Here is a 22,248-nt window from a genome sequence, read left to right on the forward strand (position 1 = left end):
GGGAAGATGTGAAACGTGAGTGTGTAAAGGCCTTTTAATTCACAGCTCCCACTGAGAGCTTTGGGGCTCACAGATGGACAGAGATGGTTCTGCTCACCCCTCTGTCCAAAGGGGGGGTAACACACGCTGCTGCAGGTGCTTGGGTTGGTCTCTGCAGGTCCAGGTGGATGCCAAACCTGCTCTTCACAGCCTTCTCCCTTCCCCTGCCCCTCTGCCAAGTGCAGCGGGCCTCAAGGACTGAAAGGAGCACAGAGAGCCAAAGGGGGACACTTGCGCCTGCTCACTGGGAGCTCCCTGGGAAGCACTTTCCTTGAGAAGCAAGCCCCTGTCCTCCAAAGGCATTTCCCCAAATGTGCGGCTTTTCTGCTCAACACCAACACAACCTTAGGAAACGCTGGCAAGGCTGAAAGACTTCATGTCCTTTCAGGACAGGCAGTCCAGCTCTAGCTCCTATTCCCCCAGGTGCCTTTCCAGGTGGAGGCTCAGACGTGCAGCCCCAGGCCCTCTACAAACACACGCTGCTCAGTGCCTCTTCACCTGCCTCAGCTCCTGCCTGCACCCACGGCACCAAGACCAGGCTGTTCCCAGCCAGAGCCCAGAGCCCTGCTCCCGCAGGACGCTCCTGCCAGCACCTTCCAGGCCTCTCCGCTGTGCACACAGCGCTTCTCATGCCCGCTCCCAACAGGCTCTGGAAGGCAGAGCACAGCCTGGCTGCCTCTGCCACCAGCACAGCCCAAACACAGGCGGAGGAAGAAGCAGCAGGGGCTGTTTTGTGGCCATGCCCAAGAGAGACTGGAAGGGTGCCCTCCCTCTGCTCTCACTTGCTTGGCTTTCTGACTGGCTCTGAGGCTGGGGCTGCCATTCCTCACTTGTGGGCACCAGAACCACAGCCAGGATCCCGGCACTGCCTGACAGCGCTCCGGGCACTGGCAGGGTCCCGCGTCCCAGTCTTGGGCACCGCGCTGCTGCTTCCTTTGCCCTCAGGCACACCCAAAGCTCCCTGCTAAGTCCGGATGGTCACTGGTTCTGCCCTCTCCCTGATCCTGTGCGGGGATGGAGCACTGCTGAGCCTTCAGGAAGCTATTCCTGAAAACTTCCAGCATTCCAAGCTCCTTTGCCCTCCGTGGAAGCTTGCCATGGAATCCCTCACAGCTGCCTTCAGAGCATACTCAGCTCGGCTCTTCCAAATTCCAGGGGCTCCAGGCTGCTCAGCAAGATCTGCAACTCCACAGGGTTGTGGAACTGCACCTTCAGCACAGGCACCTTTCCAGCCTGATCTGCCCTCGTTCCTCTGTGTGTGTGTGCACAGAACACGGCGTGGAAGAGAACAGCAGCAGGGGCCTGTGTGTCCCAGGGCCCGGGATTTGCGCCGCTTCAGCTCCACAGAGATGCAGGTAAGGGGGAGAAACCAAACTGTTTATTAATGGAAGGGAAAGGGAAGGGATGAGATGGGGGCCAAAAAAAGGGAATGGGCAGGGTCTGAGGGCTGGAGGGAGGGAGCTGTCAACAGGGAGGGGGAAGGCAGCAGCTATGGGAGCTTGCAGCAGGCACAGCTGTGGCCAGCATCAGGTGTGCCTGGAGCTCCAGTGACATTGAGTCCTGCTGCTCTCTTCACTGTCTCCTGGTACTCTGCTTGGGACCCTGGTTCTCTGAATCCAGCAGATGACCTTAGTTCTGCACATCTTTGTCCAAAAATTGTCTGAATTTCCAGGTTAGTGGAGGATGGGCTGTCATCTTCGCTCATGGCTTGAAGGGCTGGAAGACAGATAAATTACCACAGTCAGAGACCAGGGGCTGTGTGACATCACAGAGATCTGTGTAACATCACAGGGGCTGTGTGGCATAACAGGTCATGAGCGACATCACAGATCCTGTGTGACATCACAGAGACATCCATGCAACATCACAGAGTGCTGTGTGATGTCACAGGGGATATGTGACTTCACAGATCCTTTGTGACATCACAGAGATGTCCGTGTGACATCACAGAGAGCTGTGTGACATCACAGAGATGTCCGTGTGACATCACAGAGAGCTGTGTGACATCACAGAGATGTCCGTGTGACATCGCAGAGGGCTGTATGATCTTGCACCTTCTGGAGGATGGAGTATCGCCCACTCTGTATTGCCCGGAGCACATGCAATGTTTGAAGTGCCAGCTCTGACATGGCACTACTGACATCCTCTGTCGGGCATTCAAGGGCTGCAAGAGAGAGGAGCAGAGCCACGGTCAGATCCTGACTCTGCGGGGAGCCGAGGGGAGCCCCCCCTGCCAGGACCATCCCAGCCGGCTCTTGCCATGGCCGGGAGGGATCAGGGACCAAGGGGATCAGCCCAAAGCTGCTGGCCACGCATCCCCCAGGTGTCCCTGAAATCTCTGTGTGCTCTACCTAGGAGAGCAGAGCTCTCCACAGCCGGGGCAGGGCTTGCAGCTCGCCCCGCCAGCCCCCGCTGTCAGCCCGCTGCCCTGTCTCACCATTGAGGATCAGCTGGAGCTTTTCCTGCTGTCCCCTCAAGCTCCTCCCGGCCGTCCCTGGGAACACAGAGCCTGTCAGGCCCAGCGGCACAGCTCCCTGCCAGCGGCGCTGCCAGCCCTGTGCCCACACGCCCTCCTGGCCCGGCTCGTGGCTCACCCATGAACCTGACGGCCGCCTCTCGCAGGGGCTCCTGTGGGCTCTGCAGGTAGGGCAGGGCCCGGCGCAGGTGCTCGGCCACGCTGCTGCTGTCCTCTGCCAGCTGCAGAGAGCGGCAGGAGGGAAGGGTTGGCCCCGCAGCCCCGCCGGGCCGGGGCTCCGTGGGCACCCGGCTCGGGACGCAGGAGCCTGGAGCAGAGCCCGCGCGGCCTCGGGCTGCAGCAGCGGGCAGGGGCACAGCTGCCAGCCCGCACACCGAGCACCGCGCTCAGGGGGCTTCTCCAGGCTGGGGCTGCGGCTTCCCGGCCCTCCTTACCAGGTACTCGGTGAACTTCCACAGCTTCTGGTTCTTCAGCAGCTTTTCCATCCTCTTCAGGAACTTGGCCGCACAAAGCAGCGTTTCCTGAGAAGCCTGGAGAGCAGCAGAGACGCGGAGATGGCCCCACAGCCCAGGGCGCAGGACCCCGTCCCTGTGCCAGGGCCTGGAGGAGGCTGCAGCCTGCGAGGTGCCAGGGCAGGAGGCAGCCCAGCCCCTGCCAGGGGAACAGCAGCAGCTGCCGAGTCCTCACCTCTGCCACTCGCTGGTTCTCATCATGGCAGTGGAAGGAGAGTGGCAGCAGGCTCTGGTGCACGTGTGTCTTCAGGGATTCATTTTCCTTTTCCTGTGGAAGTGTCACCACTCTTCAGAAGAGCAGTATGGAGAGCAGCTGCACTTGGCTATTGTCCTGTATGAAGGGAAGAAAAAGAGACCTCAGCATTGGCTGCATGGGGCTCAGCTTTGTGCAGGGCTGCAAATCCACAGGGCACAAAGTGTCTGGGCAGCAGCCAGTGGCCGTGGCTGGGGGCAGTGAGCCTTATGTGGTCAAGGAGTTGCAGAAGCACCTCAACCAGCTGCAGTGTGATGGGGCTGGGTATCAGCATGTCCTTGTCCAAGATGATAAAGTTGAGGAGCATGGCTGTCATGCTAACTGTCTCTCCATCCGCATCCCACAGGAGCTCCACAAAACTTTCAGTCAGGCTCCACATTTTTTCTCTCTGTGAGGAACACAAGTTTGTGAAATGCCATCCTGCTGCTGCAGGGCCTAGAGGCCAAAGGGCTGTTCCAAAGCACTTGGGCAGCTGAAGCGGGAGGCAGGAGAGCTGGGAGCAGCTGGCCCAGCACCCAAAGCCCAGCCAAGCCCAAGTGACTGCATTCCTGAGCGCAGCCTCTGCCCCTGTCCCCTTCTCACCATGGAGGGATCATTGATGAGCTCGAGAAGGGCCCTGAGCGCCAGGTGATGCCTCTCCTTGCACTCGCTCCTCAGGTGCCTTGACAAGATTTGCAGAACTCTGTCAGCACCGCGTTCACTCAATTCCAGGCACTCGAGGACCTGAAAGGCACAGGGCAGTGACAGGGGACCGGCCGGCGGGAGCCCAGAACCGCACAGGGCCGGGCCCAGGCAGCAGCACAGGGCGCGGGCACCGTCCCAGGCACTGCGGCCAAGAGAGGGCAGAGAGCCGGGAGGCAGCTGAGCGAGGCAGCGCTGGCCTTCAGGCTCACCTCCACAAAGAACGCCAGGGAGGGCAGCTCCCAGCGTGGCTCCTGTGTGCTGAGCAGCCGGAGCAGGTAGCGAGCGATCCGGGAGCACAAGGGGATGGACACACAGGACATCTCCCTGGCAGGAGACAAAGTAACCAAGACTGTGGGCCAGGGGGACAAACCTCTCCCAGGACTGACTCACAGAGGTCTGGTCTTTCCCCAGCATCCTGCAAGGGGCCCTGGGCTATTTGGGAGGCGGCTCCTTGTGGGCACCCTCCTCTCCCAGCCTTTTTCAGTCTGCTTGGCTGTCCCTCAGTGACAAGGCCCTCTGGCCCATGACCACAGGGACTGTGTGGGGCACCCCAGGCACAGAGCACAAATGTCAGAGGCAGCAGTGTGAAGGGGGTCTCACCTGCCCAGCAGACCCACAGCACAGTGGTGGGTGTCAGCACAGAGCAGCGTGTCCCAGCCACACTTGTGTTCCATTGCCACCACCACATCCTCGTGCTGCATTTGACAGAGCAGGGACTTCAGGGTCTGCACTGCAAACCTGTGTGCAGAGCAAAGCCCAGGTCACACTGGGAGCACTGGCTCCTGCCCAGGGATGTGGCAAGGACAGGAGGACTGGGATGGAGCACCTGCTGGGGCTGGTGGTAAGGCCGTATTGCTGCTGACATCCCTTCCAGAAGGTATCGACCTCCTCTGGCATATCCAGAGTGCTGAAGAGCACTTGGAAGAGCAGATGGACAAACAGGTGGGGGAAATACACGGTCACCATCTGTGGGACACAGGGCAACTGGAGGATCTTCCACATCACCTCAGTTGCCTGCAAAGGACAGAGCAGCCCGAGACAGCGCTCAGTGCCGAGGTGTCCATTTGGCAGGGCCCGAGCACGGGAGGGAGAGGCCCGGAGAGACGCAGGGGGAGCACCGGGCCTGGTGGCCCCGAAGCTGCCCCGAGGCCAGGTTTCAGCCCAGCGCCTGAGGCAGGGAGACGCCGTGGGGGAGGGAGGATGGAGAGCTGCTGGAGGGGTGGCCTTGGGGCCAGCAAAGGCAGAAACTCACAGCCAGGGCAAGGACAGCCGTGTGGTCCCCATCGGAGGTGCACGTGCTGTGCTCTGGCCAGCTCCCCGGCACATCAAGGAGTTCGAGCATGGCCGGCTCTGCAGTCCTGGGCGAGCACATGATGCTCTTCCACATGGCCAAAGCAGCTCTGTGGGGTCAGAGCTCTGTCTCAGAGGAGTCTGGGACACAGCAGCGTGGCCTGGGCGGCAGCGGGGAGCTGAGCTGCTCTGCCAGCCCTGCCTCTGCCCACTGCCCCTCACTGGGAGCAAGCAGGCAGCCTAGCCCTGTGGGGATTGGCCCCTGAGGGGCAGGGGGGAAGCATGGCAGCATGCTGGGGGGCTGGCAGGGGCCAGGGCTGGCAAAGGGAGCAGCCAGAGGGCCCTGGAATTCTCTGTTTGTCAGACACCTGGGACAGGCTGTACAGGGTGAAGGGCTGCTGAGCCTTGTGGACACGTGGGCCCCGTACCTGTCACACACTGGGGCCACACGCAGGAGAGCCATCACTACGTCAGAGGGCTGTGCCTCTGTCAGATCCAGAAGGGGCCTGTACAGATTGTACTCAGGAAACTCATTGGCCACGAGGATGTACCTCACCATGGCGGGCACCTGGAGAAGGCAGGGGAGACTTGGAAAGCTGCCAGAGGAAGGAATGTGCCCAGCTGCCCCAGAGAAGTGCTTCCCTTGCCACCACACTGCCATGGCCTCAAAGGCTTCCAGGGAGCAGCAGGCGTGGCTTGGGAGGCCACGCAATTGCTGGGAGGATCAAACCCTGGCCACAGGCTGCTCACTTGCTTTGGGCTGGAAGGACCCTCCTCCACAAGCATATCCAGCAGGGCAGCACTGGTCTTGGGCTCTGACCACAATGCCCATGACGCTGCTCTCTTCCTCCCGAATCCTCTTCATGAATTTGCAAACCATCTGTAGCAGAAGGGCAAGAAGCCCGGGATGTTGCATGGAGTGCTCCGAGCACAGTGCTGGGCTGAGCAGTGCCAGCAGGCCCAGCCCAGGTGAGGATGGCTGCAGGTACCTGCGCTGTTCTGCGGAAGTGGCCACGGGTGCGTTCCTGCTCTCGTGTGCGCTGCACGGCTGCACCTGGCAAAGAGCGAGCGCAGCCCGAGCTGAGGGGCTGCGGGAGAGGCCGGAGAACACAGCCCAGCCCTGCGCTGCCCAGGCAGGGACAGCCCCGCGCCGCCCCAGGGCATGGAGCACGGCTGTGGGGTGTCTGCCCGGCCCCTATTCCATCCTGTCCATGGGCATGGCCCCAGGGGATGGGATGGGATGGGATGGGATGGGATGGGATGGGATGGGATGGGATGGGATGGGATGGGATGGGATGGGATGGGATGGGATGGGATGGGATGGGATGGGGCCAAGCTGGCTGCAGGCACCAGCCCTGTGACCCAGCTCTGCCACTCACCCCTCTGCAGTGGCTGGAACTGCTCCACCTCTTCAGGCTGCTGTGCTGGGGCAGCTCCAGGGCCTTCTTTCTCCTCCTTCCCCCAGGCCAGCTTGGCCACGCTCGCAGGTCTGTGCTCTACGTCACTGCCTGGATTCATGGCTACTTGCAGAAGGTGAAAAGGAAAAGGTCCCAGTCAGCAAGTGCTGCAGTTGTGCCTTGAGGGTACCTGCAAGAGTGAAGTCTGGGCAAGGCTACAGGACAGCAAGTCCTGCACTCTGGTCTTGGGGGCTCCAGCCACAAGGACAGGAGACTCCTGTCAAGGACTGTGCAAAGCAAATGCCACAATCTGCACTCAAGGGCAGCTGCAGAAGAGATGCCTCGGGAAGGCCAGGGGTCACCAAGTGTTCTGGTCTGGCCACGAGGTCACCTGCAGGAGTAATATCTTGGGAAAGCTCCAGGTCAGCAAGGAACGAGTGGCTGTGCGAGGGCTCCTCACAGCACCGCTCTCTCCATCCTGTCTCGTCGCGTGCACCGAGCACTGTGGAGTGGCCTTGTCACTGCCAACACCTTTGCCACAGCATGTCAAAAAGGGCCCTTGGATACCCTGTCCCGTTCCATGCCACAATGACCATGCTGCACTGTGTCACAAAGGGCTCTTGGATACCCTGTCCCGTTCCATTCCATGGTGACCATGCTGCAGCGTGTCACAAAGGGCCCTTGGATACCCTGTCCCGTTCCATTCCACGGTGACCATGCTGCACCGTGTCACAAAGGGCCCTTGGATACCCTGTCCCGTTCCATTCCACGGTGACCATGCTGCACCGTGTCACAAAGGGCCCTTGCACGCACTGCCACCTGCCCTGGGGCCACCCCCAGCCCCCCCAGAGTGGCCCAGGTTGGAAGGAATGCCTTGCCCCAGGTGTGTCAGACAGCCCAACAGGATCTTTAGGAACGGCTCAGACCATCAGCAAATGCTGCCCTGCTCTGCGGGCTCAGAGCAGCAGGAGCCCCCGCAGCTGCCGACGCAGCCGCGGCGGGAAGGGCACGGGCCCTGCACAGAAGCTGGCACGGCCTCCTCGGGACACGTCCCACGTGGTGGCCATCCTAAGCACAGCCGTGTGACACAGACCAGGAACGTGTGGGCCAGGGCAGGAATGCTGCTCTGACCCTGGGGCCCGGGGAGCACTGACATCAGACGCTGAGGCACAGTCCCCGCCGAAGCAGAGTTCCCCCGAGCCCTGGCAGCACCGGTGCCCGTCTGCTGCCCCAGAGACCTGTGCCCCAAAAGGGCTTCTCTGCCAGAGGGCAGCCAAAGCGGGTTTCTGTTGGAGCAATGGTCCTGTAGAAAAGGTGTCGTCGGTCCAGTGGAAAACCCCAGCTGTGTCCTCTTGGAAACCTGTGGGAAGGCTGCCTCTCTGACTAGAAATCCCAGGATATATCTAGGTGGGAATGTTTAGCTCTTCGCCCCTGGGTGGAGCATCTCACCATGGGCTGATGTCATTCTGAGTAACAGGGTGGGTCCTTGATAAAAGCCAGGGACATCATAAAAAGGGAAAGCTGGCTGGACAGAACGCACATCCAACCAATATTATTAATGCAACGTTCTCCGTTTATTCGAGAGAAGATGGCAGTTTTTATACACTTCTACATAGTTTACAATTTACAAAGGCACTCTGATTGGCAAGCTAACATTGTTTATCTTTGTCTTAAGGTGGCCGAAACCTTACACTATAAACCTATACTACTTCACACCCAGACAGCCCAGTGCTCCCCATCACACCTTAATACAATTTCTAACTGCGCCACAAACTCTTAATTTCTAACTGTGTCAGAGGGTGGAAGGCCTCACAAGGCCCAAATCTGAGGCCCAGACTGGAATAGCTCAAATCTCATTCCAAACATAAATCATGAGCTCTGTCTCTCAGAAATGCTGCAACACTTGATCACCTGTTAAACAGAAATGGCTCTGGAGGGAATTATCTCTGAGACATGTGGGGAGACATTGATGGGCCCATTAACAGGAGATAAGGAAAACTGCCCAGAGGCAACTGCTACACAGATGACAATAGAAAACATCTGGCCTCTCAATCTCAGACAACAAACGAACTGTAGGTTTACTGATAAATGAAATTGGATATTGAAAGATGAAAGAAACAATGGGAAAAAACCATAGATTCCATGAAATTAAAATCTAAAAGTGAGGGTCATACATTAGAGGGGAATCTTTGGTATCAGGCATAGCAGGAAGTCTGTACCGCTTAAGTACCTCATCCAGTGTGGAAAGACAGAAGGGAAATTAGGATAAAAAGGAGGCTGCGTCCTCTAAAAATTGGAAAGACCTCAAGGGAATGCTCTATGGCCTGTCCCTTTATTTGAATAAAGTAAAAGGACTCCTCTGTCTCTGTTTAGGACATAAACCCGTGGCAGCAGCTCTCTGGCCACAGAGAGAAACAACTTTCCCAGGCACTATCCTGAGGGCAGGCTGTGAGAAGATCAGAGAAAAGAATGAGAAACAATTCTTATCTTCACTTGCTGCACCTGCTGTTGTGAACATGTGGAATGTGTTATGGAGATTTGTTTACCAAAGTGTGGTTTTTTAATTAGCCAATGGTGGTGGTGTTTAGATTGGTGGACCAATTAGGTCCAAGTGTATTATAACTGTATATAAAAGCAATGGGTTTGTTAATAATGATATATAATATAATAAAGAGGTTGATCAGCCTTCTGTGAATCATGGGGTCAATGCTAATTATTACCCAGCTGGGGGCCCGTGGAGGAGGCGGAGGATGAGGAGGAGGAGTAGGGTGAGGAGAAGGAGGAGGAGGAGGAGGAGGATGAGGACGATGACAAGAAGGAGGAGGAGAAAGAGGACAAGGACGAGGTTGATGAGGATAAGAGTGAGGAGGAGGATGAGGAGGAAACGAAGACGAGGAAGAGGAGGAGGAGGACACAGAGGAGAAGGAAGAGGATGAGGAGGAGGAGGACAGGAATGAGGATGAGGAGGAGGAGGACAGGAATGAGGATGAGGAGGAGGAGGAAGATGAGGACGAGGTGGTGCAGGAGGAGGTGGAGGAGGATGAAGACGAGGACGAGGAGGAGGAGGGGGAGGAGGAGGAAGAGGAGAATGAGGAGGAGTAGGAGGACGAGGACAACAAGGAAGATGACAAGGAGGAGGAGGAGGAGGACAAAGAGGAAAAGGAGGATGAGGAGGAGGACGTGGACGAGGAGGCGGAGCAGGAGGAAAAGGACAATGACGAGGACGAGTAGGAGGAGGACGAGTAGGAAGATGAGGAGGAGGAGGAGGACGAGGAGGAGGATGAGGATCAGGAGGAGGATGAGGAGGATGAGGAGAAGGGGTTGTTAAAAGAGCAGTTGAAAGAATGAGTGCTGGGACCCTGTCCCCATGGAGAACCCATCTCCCAGATGTGCTCCATGCCCTTAGCAATGGCCCCTGTGGAAATGGAAACCCCCTGGCTGTGCACAGCTGCTCCCAATGTGCAAATACAGCCCTGGACAGTGAGACTGGGACTGCCTGGGAAATTGTTCTGGGGGTGATGGCCTTGGCAGGGCCAGCCCAGAGGCTGCAGGGCTGGACCTTCATCCACTGGAATTAGTTAGGATAAATCAGAAGCAAATGAGAGTTAACAATACAGGAACAGGAATCCAGATTCCTCCAGGACACTTTGGTTTGATAACTGCTCGTGGAGCTTGGCCTTGCAAAGTGCTCATGTCATGGGAGAAGGAACTGATGCAGATAATCAAGGGGAAATTAAAGTAATTTGGTTTAACAATAGTGAACAAGATTGGATTATTCAAACCCATGACAAGATAGCACAATTATTGATATTGTCAGGGTTTAAAACAATTGGGAAAAAAGGAGGTCCACCTCAAATCACTGCTGTTGGTGGAGATAAAGGGTTTGGATCCAGTGGTGCTAATACTGGAGCCAGAGTGTGGCTCCAAAGGCCAAAAGGCTCTCCCGAGGCAGCTGAAGGAACAGCTCCTGGGAAGAACAGCAATGTTTGAATCCCGAAACCTGGGCAGGAATTATGGGAATATGTCCCTGCAGCCAAGTGCTCTGTGTGAGAACAGGTAGTTATTACAGGAGATTGTTTTTCACATCCTGCCAGACCAAATCTCCCAGTTTGCCCCAGTGAAAACTTGTGACCTGGACTCCATCTAGGATGGAGCCAGGGCCAGGCTCTTGTACTGCCCAAGGTGGTTTAAAACGGGAAGAGAATATTTTTTTGGAAGGAAGAGGTCAATCCAGTCAGGAGTCAGGTTTGGATACTGACACTTGGGGTGACCAATTGAAGGTGGACACGCCTCTGAGAACACAGAGGGGTTAAAAGCGGAATTCCCAGGAGGACTCATTCTTCTTTGGTTCCGGTTATCGCATGGTACGGACCTCCCCTGCCCAGCCCGGGCTGGGTGGGGGAGGGGAGCCATGCGGCCTGCAGAGGTAGGCCAGGGGGTGAAGGATCGGAACCGAGCTGGGCCACCTCCTGCGGACGGAAGGGTGGAGAACATCTGGGATGTCTTTGTTTCCCCCTCGCCCCCCCCAAGCTAGAGGGAAAAGATATAGAGAGCCAGCAGACACCTGGAAGTTTGCCGGCGGAGGAGAAGGAGAAGGTGGGGAGGATGCCCAGTGTGGGAGATGGGAGACAGAGTCCTGGGCTGAGCTTTCAGCCGTCCGGGGAGTCCGGGAATTTTAACCCTTTCCTGTGAAATGAAGGCTTTATGAAATATTACTCCTCCTCAATTTGAAGGAAAGAGAGACAGCCTGGGACCTCAGATGTTCAGAGAAGAAGGTTGGGGGCAGATGATAGAGTGGCTTTTGGCTGGACTCTGCTTGTTTACCATAGACTGAACCACCCTTTCTTTCAAGAGGGACTGCATTTTAGGGGGATGCATTGGTGAGCCAAGAGACCTTCTTCAGCAACTACCAGTTTTGGAGTGGACAGAGAGAGCTGAGGAGGGTGTGAGGATGCCCTCCATCTTCAGAGAAGAAGAGAAGGCGATCTCTGTCTTTTGGACCCTCGGCCCCAGGGGAAAATGGGGGGGACTCTAGTCCCGAATTGTGATACTGGACTGTTGTTCCTGGTGGTCCTTGGCAAAGCATCCTTAAAGGGGCCCTATAAGCAGTCTCTGTCCATGCACGGTGGTGAGAGCACTGTGACATGGAGAGGAGAATGTCACACTGGCCGGCGTGTCTGGGCGGTGCCACGTGTGACATGGAAACACAAGAGGTGGCAGCTGTGTTTCCTGGGGGTCTATGGTGCAAGGGGGACTCCTCTCTTCCCCGATGGACTCAGTATTGATTATATTGAAGGGTGAAAACTTGATTAAGGATCCAAATGGGTCTCGCTGGGGTTTGGTGGAGTTGGGTGGAGGGAGGAGAAATGGTTTGGAAGTTTTTCATTTCGAATTTTGTGTGCTTTTTTTTTTCCTTTCCTTTCTTTTCCTTTTATAGTAGTAGTAGTAGTAGTGTAATAAAGTTTTTCCTTTGTTATTAAGTTTGGCCTGCTTTGCTCTGTTCTTGATCACATTTCACAGCATTTGATTGGTAAGTTGTATTCTCATGGGGCGCTGGCATTGTGCCAGCGTCAAACCATGACACATGGGCCATGTCAACTTCTGTGGTATTAGTTTAAAGATGAGCTGTTCAAGACCAGAGGTTCTCTTCAACTGCTTCTGAAATCATCTCTGGGAACAGAGGTCTTCTTCTCTCCCTGAGGGCACAGGGTCTCATCACTCTGCTCTCTTTCTCTGTTCAAACTTCTCATGGGATCTCAGCTACTTCAACATTTGCTCACTTTAGCATGGAGGCCTTTGCTGAAACAAGTCATCTTCCCATACTTTTCAATGCCTTATAGGGAAAAAGAGAGTCTGATGTATCAATGACATCCTTCTCCATAGCTTTAGCAGAGGATTTCAGCCCCAAGATCAAGGCATCTCCTCATCCCTCCCATCTGGGACTCAACTTCCTCTTCACTGACCTCGGTGTCTTCTGTGTGCATGCCCTTTGTCCTTTTCTCTCACTGGAGGGAGGATGGCAGCACTGGCAGAGTCAATATCTGCCCGAGGCTGCAGATGGTTCTGTGAGCCCGGCCGGGCTCAGTGGCCATTTCTAATTTTGGCCATGGTTCCTGGACATGAAGACCAGTTCTTTTCCATAGGAATGAAGGAACAGATCCCCACTGTTTTAGGGGCAAATGAGAGGTTACCACCAGAGGACAAGGCCAGCCAGAGCTGCCAGATTCTGTTCTTAGAGATACCCTTGAATATAGGAAATTTTTTAGGCAGTGTCAGTTGTGGCAAGGGACATCAGAAAAGACAGACGGTTCTTTTCCCTACAAAGGAGAGCATGGAGCTCCATTGCTCCAGGAGCTGATGAGAGGCAGCCCTTGGCATTCCAACATCAGCCAGACCTGTCAGGTGCTCCCTGGGAGGCCAAGCCAGCCAGACCTATTCCATGTTCCCTCGCTTCCATGCGGCCCCACAGTGTCCCAATGGTCCCTTGCTTCCAGGAGGCCCTGAGGTGTCACAATGCCCCCTTGGTGACACCAGGCCCTGAAGGGTCCCAATGGTCTCCATGGTTCCATCAGGCCCCACAGAGTCATAATGGTCTCTGGGTCCATGAAGCCCCGCGGTGTCACCATGGCCCCTTGGTTCCATGGGCTCCAGTGGTGCCACAATGATCCCCTTGGTTCCATGAGGTGCCCACAGTGTCACAGTGATCTCCATGGGAAGGGAAGAACCGAGCCCCAGTGTGGCAGGGGCAGCCACCAGAGGCCAAGGCCAGCCAGGCTTGATGGTACTGGCAGATTTTGTCTTGGAGCAACCGTTGGATATAGGGAATTTTAGAGGTGGAATCCCAATTTCAGACATGGACACCCGGAGTTGAATGATGGCTTTTTTTCCAAAGGAAGGAAAGCACAGAACACCGGTGTTTGAGTGGCAGATGAAAGGCTGCCGTCAGAGGTCTAGGCCAGCCAGACCTCTTTGCCTTGGTACCTTTTGTCTGAAAGCAACCCTTGGATATAGGGAATTTGGGAGGTGGAACCCCAATTTTGTCCGTTTCTGTGTAGATAAGAAGGAGAGTTCTTTTCCATAGGAAGGAAAGCACAGAGACCATGTGTTTCAAAGGCAGAAGAAGAAAGAGGTGGCTCCTGGGAGGCTCAGCCAACCAGACCTGTTCTTCCTGTCATGTTTTGTAATGGAGGAATTTTTGGATACATGGAATTTGGGAGGAGGAATCTCAATTTTGACCACGGTCACCTTGAGAAGGACAGCTATTTACATTGGAAGGAAATCACCAAGCCCCAGTGTTTCAAAAGCAGATGAGATGCATCTCTTAAGAGGCCAAGGGCAGCCAGACCTGTCCTGGCAGCTTTCACTTGGTAGCATTCCTTGGATGTACGGAGTTTTGGAGGAGGAATCCCAATTTTGGCCATGGAACCCTGGAGGAGAAGGACAGTTCTCTCCCATAGGAAGAAAAGCCTAGAGCCCCAGGGCTTCAGGGGCAGATGAGAAGCAGCCCTCAACATGCCAAGGTCAGCCGGACCTGTCAGGTGGTCCCCAGGAGGCCCAGCCAGCCAGACCTGTTCCATGTTCCCTTGGTTCCATGGGACCCCACAGTGTCACAATGGTCTCCTTGGCTCCATGAGGCCCTGGAGTGTCACAATGTTCCCCTTGATTCTGCAGTGCCACAATGGCCCCGTGCTGCCATGAGGCCTTGCAGTGTCACAATGGCTTCGTGGTTCCACAAAGCCCTGATGTGTCACAATGGCCCCTGGGCTCCGTGTGCCCTCACTGTGTCACAACGGCTCCTTAGTGACACTGCGGGCTTCACAAGGTCACCATGGACCCTTGCTTCCTTGGGGTCTTCATGTTCACAATGGTCTCCTTGATTCCATGAGGCAGCACAGTGTCACAATGGCCTCTTGGTTCCATGAGGTTCCCCGGTGTCACCGTGGTGTCCTTGGACCTGCATTGTCACAAGTGACCTGTGGTAATCACATATCCTCTGAGCAGAGAGAGAGCTCTCCCAGGATTTTCCTGGGAAGCTGTGAGAAGCTGTGAGAAAGCTCAGAGAAAAGAACGAGAAACAATTCTTATCTTCACCTGCTGCACCTGTTGTTGTGCACATGTGGAATGCGTTATGGAGATTTGTTTACCAAAGGGTGATTTCTAAATTGGCCAATGGTGATGGTGTTTGGATTTCAATTCACCAGTCTGGTCTGTCTGTATCAGACTGTCTGCAAGAGCGATGAGTGTTTCTTAGCAGTATAGTATAGGATAATGTAATAAAGTGATTGATCAGCCTTCTGGAATCATGGAGTCAGTGCTAATTATTACAGGCTGGGGACGCCCTGCTACGATAGTTATCTAAGTCAATCTTCCCTTACCTCTGAATGCTGAACAGAATAGGCTTAACAGGCATAGCAGGAACAACAGCCACTGTAGACCCAAAGAGCTGCCTGAGGAGTTGGGAGAAAACTTCCCCTGGTGTCATTTCCTCACAGTAGGTACCATTATTAAAGTAATTCCAAACACATACAGTTAGTGTGTGGTAGCCTCGAATCTGTGTGCCCACCGACCAGAGGAAATTAAAAATCCATAAATTCCTCACCATATTAACCCATCAAACAAATTGATTATCAGCCAGATTTGCCATAGTTATAGGATGGGAAAGATGTAGCCACAACCATGTGCCACCCAAACCAGGGTAAGCTAGACCACATGGTGACACCTAACAAGGTTTCTATATCCAGTGCAACAACAAAAAAATCATGTTACTCAAGAATTGTTATTCTTATTTCACCCTGTTTCTCTCAATGCCCTCAGGCTGCACATCGGGTGCCAAAACTGGTCTTGGTTTACAAGACAGGTGTCTGCTAGGGAAGGCAGCAAAAAGCCTCCTGTGGAATGGAGAATGTAAATCCCCTCCCTCCAAATTATTAGAATCATGAAATCAAGGGGCTCTCAGGCAGGCAAAGATATGGGAATAGGAATATCAGCTCTTTCCTAGTGTGTATAACAAAGCAAACAAGCAGCAGCAGCTGCGGCACGAACAGCAAACAGAGCAGAGCCCAGTCCCGGCCTTTGGGCCGTGGCGCTTTCCCTGCGGTGCAGTTCCGGGCACAGCCAGCAGGGGCGCTGTGGCTCCCGGGGCAGGGCAGGTGCGCTGACCCCCACGCGGCTGCAGGGGGCGCTCCGGCCGGGCTCGGCAGCGCGGGGCCATGGCGGCTTTGTCCGAAGGGGGAAGGGCTGGAGAGAGGCTTTGCTTCACAAACCCCGGGGCAGCCGGCTCCGGTGCCCCAGCAGGACTCTCAGAAAGCAGTCAGCTCGGTGCCCCAGCAGCACTGGCAAAAAGCAGTCAGCTGGGCTGGCAGGATGTCTCGGCAGGCAGGGGGTGAGGAGCTCCAAGCAGGGCAGGGAGAGACCAGCTCAGGATCCTGGACACCAGAGCAGACAGGGATAGGTCTCTCTTTTAGTGGGGCAGGTGTAAATAAGGTCCCAGTTTAGTGGCTGTTCTCACGAGCAGAGGCTCATCCCAGGACAGAAAAAACATCTCTGGCCCGGGCTGTGGCAGCATCAGTGGAAACTCCCATCTCCAAGAGCAGCAGCTCCTCCCAAAATAAGGGATCAGCCGATAAATATCAGCCAATGATAAGGAAAAAACAGAAAGGAAAAACCCAACCCCCAACACTGGTTTATAATTCCTAATGCTAAGGGAGAATTGTATAAAGTTTTAATTCCACCTTTATAATTGTTTACATACGAGATCTTGAAATGTCAGGGGTAGGGATTGGAACCTGCTGCTCCAAGGCTCCTCTCACAAAAAGAGGCTTAGAAAGGCTGGCGGTCCTTGGAGGTATTTGGGCATCTATAGGGGCTATTGGGGGTCCTTTCTGTGCCTCCTGACCTGACAGGAGCTTCTCTAATAAACTTTGGCTAAAGCTCCCAGTCTGCCCATGAGAGGAGCCACTGTGAGTGCCTGTGACATCCCGGCTCTTTGGCAGCCTGGGGACACTTAGAAAGTCCCCATGAAACCCCTCTGAGGGCCTGTCAAAATATCTGAACCTTAATATGCAAACTGTCGGCTCTTAACTGAAAGGTTGGTGGTCCAAGCCCAGCCAGGGATGCCAATTATGTCAGAATCTGTGGTATTTAAATGATCCCAAAATTGCAGAAATTTGCTGTCTTTGAGCCCCGCTGCCAAAGAAGAAGCCATAATTCATCTGTGCTGGTTTTCAAGGTTGTTTATTCTTGCTTATCTATAACATGTTCTGTCTGACCTGCAGTAGGCCTTTCTTGCGGGGCAGCGTGCAGGGCTCTGCCCCTCAGTGGGAAGTTACAAACATTATATACCAGAAACTACCTGTGCTATATTTACAATAATGTGCCAATACCTACCACCTGTGTTGAACAATGTGTCCCCAGTCTAAACCAACAGAAAAATGCCAACACTACAGTGAAACATGAAAGGCATGAAGAAGATGAAAAAAGGACAGGACACACACGATTTCCTCCATCTTGCCTCCTTTGAACCCCTTATCTAGAATCCTAAAATTCTCCTTTTGCACCCGTGTCACACTAATTATTACTCATATCAAACACTCAGGGTGTGTAATTCATCCTGTAAGATTGAAAACTCTTTTCCATGGACAGAGATCACAGACAGTGTCTCTTAGGGCTCTGTGCAGGGGGGTTCCTGACCCCCTGCCAGGGTCCCAGACCTGCCAGGGCAGCCAGAGGGATGCCCTGGATTACCACAGCAAACCTCATCAGGACCCATTGCTATGGTCAGTTTCCATGGCAACCATCACCAGCCCCTGTTGCTATGGTCAGTTTCCATGGCAACCATCACCAGCCCCTGTTGCTATGGTGAGTTTCCATGGCAACCTTCCCTAGCCCCTGTTGCTATGGACAGTCCCTGGGCAGCTCCATGGAGACCCCATGCCAGGGGTGGTTGCCATGGACACCAGCTCAGGCCGTCAGCCAGAGCCCGTTTCCATGGCAACCATTGGCACTCCCATCCCCAGGGTCATGGGATCCCAGAACCACAGAAGTGGCTGAGCTGGGAGGGACCCATCAGGATCCTCGAGTCCAACTGCTGGCCCTGCACAGGACACCCCAACAATGCCAGCCTGGGCCTGGCAGCGCTGTCCAAACGCTGCTGGAGCTCAGAGAGCCCTGGAGCTGTGACCCTTCCCTGGGGAGCCTGGGCAGTGCCCCAGCAGCCTCTGGGCAAAAACCTTTCCCTGAGATCCAACCTCAGCCTGCCCTGACTCAGCTGCAGCCGCTCCCTCCACTCCTGTCCCTGGGCACCAGAGTGAAGAGGTTCCCTCAGCCCCAGCCAGGGACCCGCTCCCAAGGCTGCTGCCATGGCCACCAGGGCTGGCACCAGCTGGGATGCTCGGTATCCACAGGCCGGGATTCAGGAATGGAATTCCCCAATTTCCTGCTCCTGCTAAAACCCCGCTGGTGCTCGTTGCCCTCCCACCTTCCACTGAAGGAAAAAAATGGAAAGATCCCAGGCTGGGATAAGAACAATTTACTGGGAACAGCAACGAGATAAGGAACAAACAGGAATAGAAAAAATATTGACAACAGAAGGGATAAGAAAAACTATTTACAAGGGAAACTACATCACCATCAATTGTACCCTCCTGGCCACATGTCTCCTCCTGCCTGGAAAGGACAACCTTCTCAGGGAGAGAGAGAGAGAGAGTCCCTTTCCTGCCCCTGGCAATGACCTGAGGTGGGAGTGAATGTAGTGACAGGGCTATGGCCAGACCCTCATGTTCTTCAATCCCACATAAGGTCATTGGCAGGGGCAGGAGAAGGTACAGGTGTCTTCCCAGCATGGATCACAGGGAACAGGGATCACCAGGGCTCTTCCCAATGTGGGTTCTTCAATGGGGGGTTAAGCTGGAGTGGTGCACGAAGGTCCTCCTGCAGTTGGGGCACTCACAGGGCTTCCCTTACTGGTGCCTCCGTTGGTGCTGGTTCAAGTGAGAGCTCTGTGAGAAGCTCTTCCCACACTGGGAACACTCGTAGGGCCTCTCCCCAGTGTGGATGCGCTGGTGCCTGGTGAGGTTGGAGTTGCGGTTGAAGCCCTTCCCGCAGTCGGGGCAGCGGAAGGGCCTCTCCTCTGTGTGAATCCGCTCATGTAGAAGGACACTGGAGCTGGTCTGAAACCTCTTCCCACACTGGGGACACTCGTAGGGCCTCTCCCCAGTGTGGATGCGCTGGTGTGTTCTCAGGGCTGAGCTCTGCCCAAAACTCTTCCCACATTCTAAACATTCGTAAGGCCCTTCCCCGGTGTGGATCACCTGGTGCACCATCAAGCCACCCCTCTGTCTGAAGCTCTTCCCACACTTCCCACACTCGTAGGGCCTCTCCCCGGTGTGGATGCGCCGGTGCACGGTGAGGTTGGAGTTTAGCTTGAAGCCATCCCCGCAGTCGGGGCAGCGGAAGGGCCTCTCCTCTGTGTGAATCCGCTCATGTCTGAGGAGATCAGAGCTGGTCAGAAACCTCTTCCCACACTCCCCACACTCGTAGGGCCTCTCCCCGGTGTGGATCCTCTGGTGCCGGATCAGGTTGTCGCTCCGACTGAAACCCTTCCCACATTCCAAGCACTTGTGGGGCTTCTCCCTGCCATGAGACTTCTCCACCAGGTCTGAGCTCTGGCTGGATCTCCGCCCGCCTTCCTGGCTCAGGGGGGCTCTTTCCTCCCTGCAGCTCCCTGGGCTGGGTTTGCAGCTCTTCCTCCTGCAGCATCTCCGGGGCTTTTCCTCCTCCTCCATCCAGCCACGCCCAGGGAATGAAAAATCCTGGTTTGGGGAAAAAAACAAGAGGAGAGCACCTTGGACTGGAGGTTCCTCCTTGCCCAAGTTCAACTCAGGAAGTCACTGGGAATCTTGTGTCTGTAAGCACCTCCAAAACACCAAAATGTAGCCCAAAAATCCCACAAACTTCAAGACACAGATCAAAAACTCCCCAAACATCACAAGTCAGCAAAAACCTCCTACAAAACATAAAGATTTAGCTGCCACATAAAACCAAAGCACCAACATTTAGCCCAAAAAAGCTAAGAAACACCAAGATTTACCCCGTAAAAATCCTGGATCCCCCTCCACAGTCACCTGCTGCATGTGGGGGGAGAAATGCTCCTGGGGCTGGGGGGAGACAGCTTATACACGGAGGGGTGGAACCTTCTGCTGCTTCCTCTTTCTGCTCCTCCTCCTCATCCTTCTGTGTCTCTCCTCTTCCTCACACTCCTCTTCCTCCGGCCATTCCTCCTTCTCCTGCAAAGTGTCTTTACAAACAGATGCTCTGAATCTGCTCAGAGATAGGGCCAGGAACCTCTATGTAAGGAAGTGACAGCAGAAGCCATCGGTTTCAGAAAATGTTATTAATTGATGACACACACTGCTGCTCAGCCAAGGCCCTGCTCTATTCATGAACTTTGGGAAGAACAACAAAGACTTAACAGAGCCATGAATATCATTTGCTATATAAAAGCAGGGAGCATATTAATTTGGGTATGTAGAAGGTGGATTGGGAAGTCTGTAGCTCTCAAGTACTTCAGCCAGTGGGGAAAGCAGAGGGAGATGTGGCCAGGAGAATTAGGATGAAAAGGAGGCTGTGTCCTCCAACAATTGGAGAGATCCCATGGGGAATGTCCCATGGCCTCTCCCATTTTTAGAAATGAAATTAGTTTCACAGGACTCCTCTGTCTGCTTTGTGGACAGAATCCTCTGGTGACGTCAATTTTTCCGCACACCCTGGGGCAGGGAGTGCAGCTGAAGGTGCCTCACCCACTTTGGGTGATCGGCTCCCTTGGCTGGTGGCGGCACCGGGGATTGATTGGGGACCCGGGAGTGACCAGGAGACAGACAAGTGACACATCAGGGGGGTCTGTGAAGAGTCAGCAGGGAGAGAGCACTGAAAATCTCATCAGTGAGTGCCCTGGGATCTTCGGGCAGTGAACATGGCAGGGCACCCATGGAGGGGAGAAAAGGGAAAGCCAGGGAGGGGTCCTGGCCAAAGGGAGGATGACCCCAAAATGTCTCTGAAGGGTCCCTTGGGAGAATGCTGAGGTAGTTTGCACATTCCCCCAGAGGTAATTAAGGACATGGACACCCAGGGGGGCAATAAGGGAAGGGGAGAAGGGATTTGGACAACAGGGGATGGATAGTGTTGGTGTGCTGGGAAGGGATCAGGTGAAGGGGAGTGTGCAGCAATATGGTTCAGGCAAGAAGCAGCAGGAGGAATCTATGTGGTAAGAAAAAGGATGATGGAAAAGAGGAGGAAGAGAAAAATACTCAGGATTGGGATGTTTTTCAGCAGGGTCTTATCCTGACAATTTGCCAGCTGATACTTTGAATTCCCAGTTTCCAGGAGAGGAAAAGCAGGAGGTCAGGATGTCAGGGGTTTCTCTGTGGTGGGCAGCGGCAGCAGCGGGCGCAGAGGTGCAGGACCGGGAGCAGGGCTGGGGGCCTGTGGGGAGCTGCGGGGCCGGGCCGGGGCTGTGGGGCAGCCGGGGCTCAGCGCCGGGCGCTGCCTGACCCCACCAGCCCCGGGCAGGGCCGGCAGTGGCCCCCGGCCCCCAGGAGGCTGCGGGACGCCCCGGCCGCTGCCCGGCCCCGGGGAGCTGCCGGCCCTGCCCGCCGGGGGGGCCGCCTTTGGACACTGCGGCAGGACAGGCACCGGCTCTGCCATCCGGGCTGTGCAGGGGACCCTGAGCACAAGGAGCAAAACAAAGGAACCTCTGGGAAATGCAGAGTGCACATGGAAGGTTCAGGATTTTCTGTTAAGGATTTGGCTTGGGTCCCTGCAGAAAGGAAAGATTTTGCAGAAAGCTCAGCAGCTCTCAGAGGATGAGCACCCACAGGCAGTGACCGGGGCTGCAGGAGTGGCACAAGAAGGCCCTGCAGCACTTGGGCACAAAGGCACAGCAGCTGAAGGCAAGGAGGGATGAGCAAAAGGCCAAGCTGAAGGCAAAGGCCATGGCAGAGTTCCCACAGCCCCTGAGGGACCAACCCCAGGGCCCAAGGGGGCCCCAGCACCCAGGGGACGGCGTCGGCCACAAGCACCTGGCAGAGGCATTGCCCTCCTGGCCAGGGCAGAGCCCACCCAAACAGCCCCTGGGAAGGAGTCAGGGCTCCAGCTGCAGCCCACAAGGACACTGCAAGCACAGACAGCAGCACCCTCAGGAGGAGCGAGTCCACCCCTGCATGGACATGGATTGTCAGGGCTCTCTGAGCTCCCATCCCACCGGGGACCCACCACACTGCAGCCCTGGAGAACATCCAGGCTGGGTCTGCATCCAGAGGAGGCCTCTCCTGATGGACACAGGGGCCTCTCCATCCACTCTGAATCTTACACCCAAGGGGGGGAACATTGGAAAGGAATGTTTTCATTATTAAGGGAATAAATGGAAAAGCTGAGCTGGTGTCATTTGTTCAATCACTCTTAGGAGCTGTGGGGGATAGGTTTGAAATAAACCGATTCCTTTTCTTCCTACTGTGATTGTTATTAACTAGGAAGGAATTTGATGGTGGCATTGTAATATTGTAAAAGGTGATACAGAGGCTATTGCTGCTGTACCTTTGTGTC

General features: G+C 55.1%; 1 protein-coding gene and 1 pseudogene across 1 annotated transcript; one reads left to right on the forward strand and one right to left on the reverse strand.

Annotated features, from left to right (window-relative positions):
- The window catches only part of LOC116807532 (uncharacterized), a 1,256,502-nt pseudogene that overhangs the window by 581,021 nt on the left and 653,233 nt on the right, over window positions 1-22,248 (forward strand).
- LOC140681525 (uncharacterized) lies at window positions 18,609-20,263 on the reverse strand. Its single transcript, XM_072921416.1, has one exon. The coding sequence runs from the start codon at window positions 19,431-19,433 to the stop codon at window positions 18,609-18,611; it is 825 nt and encodes a 274-aa protein (XP_072777517.1). The 5' UTR covers window positions 19,434-20,263.

The sequence above is a fragment of the Taeniopygia guttata genome, chromosome 37, assembly GCF_048771995.1.
Source record: "Taeniopygia guttata chromosome 37, bTaeGut7.mat, whole genome shotgun sequence".
In the NCBI taxonomy this organism is placed as follows: Eukaryota; Metazoa; Chordata; class Aves; order Passeriformes; family Estrildidae; genus Taeniopygia; species Taeniopygia guttata.

Bases quoted from the DNA above. Each gene is read 5' to 3' on its own strand.
- LOC140681525 (XM_072921416.1), bottom strand. From the start codon at position 19,433: ATGGAGGAGGAGGAAAAGCCCCGGAGATGCTGCAGGAGGAAGAGCTGC.